The sequence below is a fragment of the Micropterus dolomieu genome, linkage group LG13 (genome assembly GCF_021292245.1).
Source record: "Micropterus dolomieu isolate WLL.071019.BEF.003 ecotype Adirondacks linkage group LG13, ASM2129224v1, whole genome shotgun sequence".
Taxonomy (NCBI): Eukaryota; Metazoa; Chordata; class Actinopteri; order Centrarchiformes; family Centrarchidae; genus Micropterus; species Micropterus dolomieu.
In genome coordinates this window covers 25,437,406-25,440,313 of record NC_060162.1, presented here as the reverse complement: position 1 = coordinate 25,440,313, position 2,908 = coordinate 25,437,406, and the positions used below count along the sequence as shown (strand labels likewise).

At 43.2% G+C, this 2,908-nt stretch overlaps 1 protein-coding gene across 1 annotated transcript in view; it reads right to left on the bottom strand.

Moving 5' to 3' along the window:
- Positions 1-236: 236 nt before the first annotated feature.
- kcnv2a (potassium channel, subfamily V, member 2a) overlaps positions 237-2,908 on the bottom strand; it is a 10,932-nt gene continuing 8,260 nt past the window's right edge. The window contains exon 9 of the mRNA XM_046067727.1: positions 237-1,191. Within this exon, the coding sequence (XP_045923683.1) occupies positions 913-1,191 (279 nt within the window). The 3' untranslated portion in view covers positions 237-912. The remainder of the gene's footprint in view (positions 1,192-2,908) is intronic.

The following is a 2,908-nucleotide window of genomic DNA, read 5'->3' as shown; positions in this document are numbered from 1 at the left end:
CTTCAGTAAGCTTATAACGTAGAACAAACACACTGTTCTACAACTTAGCTGCTATATTACAGCTGAGTGGGAGCTCCACTACCGAACCACCTTCACTCAGTGACACTGATGATTCAGTATAATCACTTCAGCTTAGGGATTCAGTGTTAAACATAACGTTCAAGAGCGATGACCCTGTGACTTCATTTACACACACACACACTGAGGGGGAGTTGAACAGCTTCATGGCGACAAGATAAAGAGACATAGGTTTATTATTAGATGGAGGGAAACACATGGGACAGATAAACAGCTCTAATATCCACTGTCCAGATGTCAACTTATGATTTATTTCAGTCCTGTTGTCATTATCTCCTGGGTCCTGGATTACTTGTGAGCTTTAGAGACTTATGGATAGATGGCGGATGGAGCACGAGTACATAGTCAGTGACAATAATGTTACAGACAGCTTTTGCAAAAATCTATGTCGATTAATAAGAGTAAATGGGTGAGTATATAACATTTTGGCAAATGAAAGAAAAACATTTAACATGTATTTACACCACACCTGCACAGTTCAGAGGCAGAACAGGAACAAACAGACAGAGGGGATGGATAGATAAAGGATAATTAAATGTCCCTTCAGGAACAATAACAGCCCTGACCCTGGACTTGGAGTGACATTTTGAACTCAAAAGTGTGAGAACTGAGGTCCAGAGAGTTGGAGATTTCTTGGCAGGTTATTGGTTCAAACCGCCATGATTCGTGACATGGTCCTATTAATGGTATGAAGGCCTGTACAGAATGTCCCTGGCTTATTTCCAGTCCCACTACTCCATAAAATGTCCGTCTCTGCTGTGTTGATCACATCCTGACTGTCACTCCTGCCTTTCAGACAAATCTTACCGTAGACTTGCAAATCTATAACCTGGCTCACTGCAGGTGGGCTGTCCTTGACTGAACGGTGTCCTCGCAGCACTCGGCAAACCTCTTTGCTGCCCTCCTGGCAAAGTGCACCTTCCCGCGCGCCTTGGTGACGGCGGTGTACTCGTGAGCCTTGAGCTTTGTGTAATAGTCGGAGAACTTGTTGTAGAGAACGGAGATGGGCATGCCGTTAAGGATGACGCCAAAGGAGATGCAGGCGAAGGCGAAGATTCGTCCCAAGTTGGTCTCAGGCAACATGTCGCCGTAGCCAACTGTGGAAATACTCACCTGAAGGATGAAGGAGACACCGAGGAAGAAAGGGTAAACCAGAAAATACTAAATATAAACCTGACAAAAAACTAAAATTAGATGTTGAGGACATGATCGTTTCTGTATTCCAAATATAGACTTTAAAATTGATGTCAGCCTTACTCATACATTTACTTGTGGTAAGAGATTTCCTTTGGGGAGAAAGCGTTTTTCCCCCACAAAGAGCTTTTTAAACTAATGTTTTTACGTATAAGTTGTTTCTCTAATTCACATTTCTCTCTCTCTCTCATATATATACATATATATATATACATATATATATATATATATATATATATATATATATATTCTGTTTAGCTGTAAACAAGCTAAAAAAAATTAGTTATAATTTTTTTGGAGTCAAACCATTTTATGGGCCAATATTTTTTCAGCAATAGTCATTCACTGTCTTTACATGTTGTGATTAACACTCTATATGGTAATTCACATTATTAATTGCAGAGTCCAACATTCCCCAGCTGGTTTCAAATGGCCTACTTCCACTTCTTCTTTATTAAAAACAACACGCTGTGACAGCATGGCTGTGTTGTTGATTTTGGTGAAACTAGATCATATTTTAGTCAGTTTCAGATAGATATCTTTAAAGAAACCGTTAACTGCTGCTAATTCTAGCTGCCATTAGTTAACTTAGCCATGCAGCTAGTAGCTATTGTTCATTCAATAGATCAAAATTCTATAACTCTGCATCTGTTATCATTAATGATCACACTTCACAACATTTCACTCTCCAGCGGGGAACAATACAAGGATGTCCACTCTCTCAATTATTATTTGCCATTTTCATCAAAACCCTTGCAGCTGCCATTCACCAGAATGACTGTATTACATGTAAACAAACAAGATACTTTGACCACAAAATAATTTTATATGCAGACGACATACACTACTCAAAAAAATAAAGGGAACACTAAAACACATCCTAGATCTGAATGAATGAAATAATCTCATTAAATACTCCTTTCTTTACATAGTTGAATGTGCTGACAACAAAATCACACCTCCCTGACCTCCCTACAATGCCTGGGCATGCTCCTGATGAGGTGGAGGATGGTCTCCTGAGGGATCTCCAGTCCATAGCATCAATGCCTTCCTCTTGCAGGAACTGCTGACACACTCCAGCCACATGAGGTTCCTTGCATTAGGAGGAACCCAGGGCCAACCGCACCAGCATATGGTCTCACAAGGGGTCTGAGGATCTCCTCTCGGTACCTAATGGCAGTCAGGCTACCTCTGGCGAGCACATGGAGGGCTGTGCGGCCCCCCACAGAAATGCCACCCCACACCATTACTGACCCACCGCCAAACCGGTCATGCTGGAGGATGTTGCAGGCAGCAGAACGTTCTCCACGGCGTCTCCAGACTCTGTCACGTCTGTCACATGTGCTCAGTGTGAACCTGCTTTCATCTGTGAAGAGCACAGGGCGCCAGTGGCGAATTTGCCAATCTTGGTGTTCTCTGGCAAATGCCAAACGTCCTGCACGGTGTTGGGCTATAAGCACAACCCCCACCTGTGGACGTCGGGCCCTCATACCACCCTCATGGAGTCTGTTTCTGACCGTTTGAGCAGACACATGCACATTTGTGGCCTGCTGGAGGTCATTTTGCAGGGCTCTGGCAGTGCTCCTCCTGCTCCTCCTTGCACAAAGGCGGAGGTAGCGGTCCTGCTGCTGGGTTG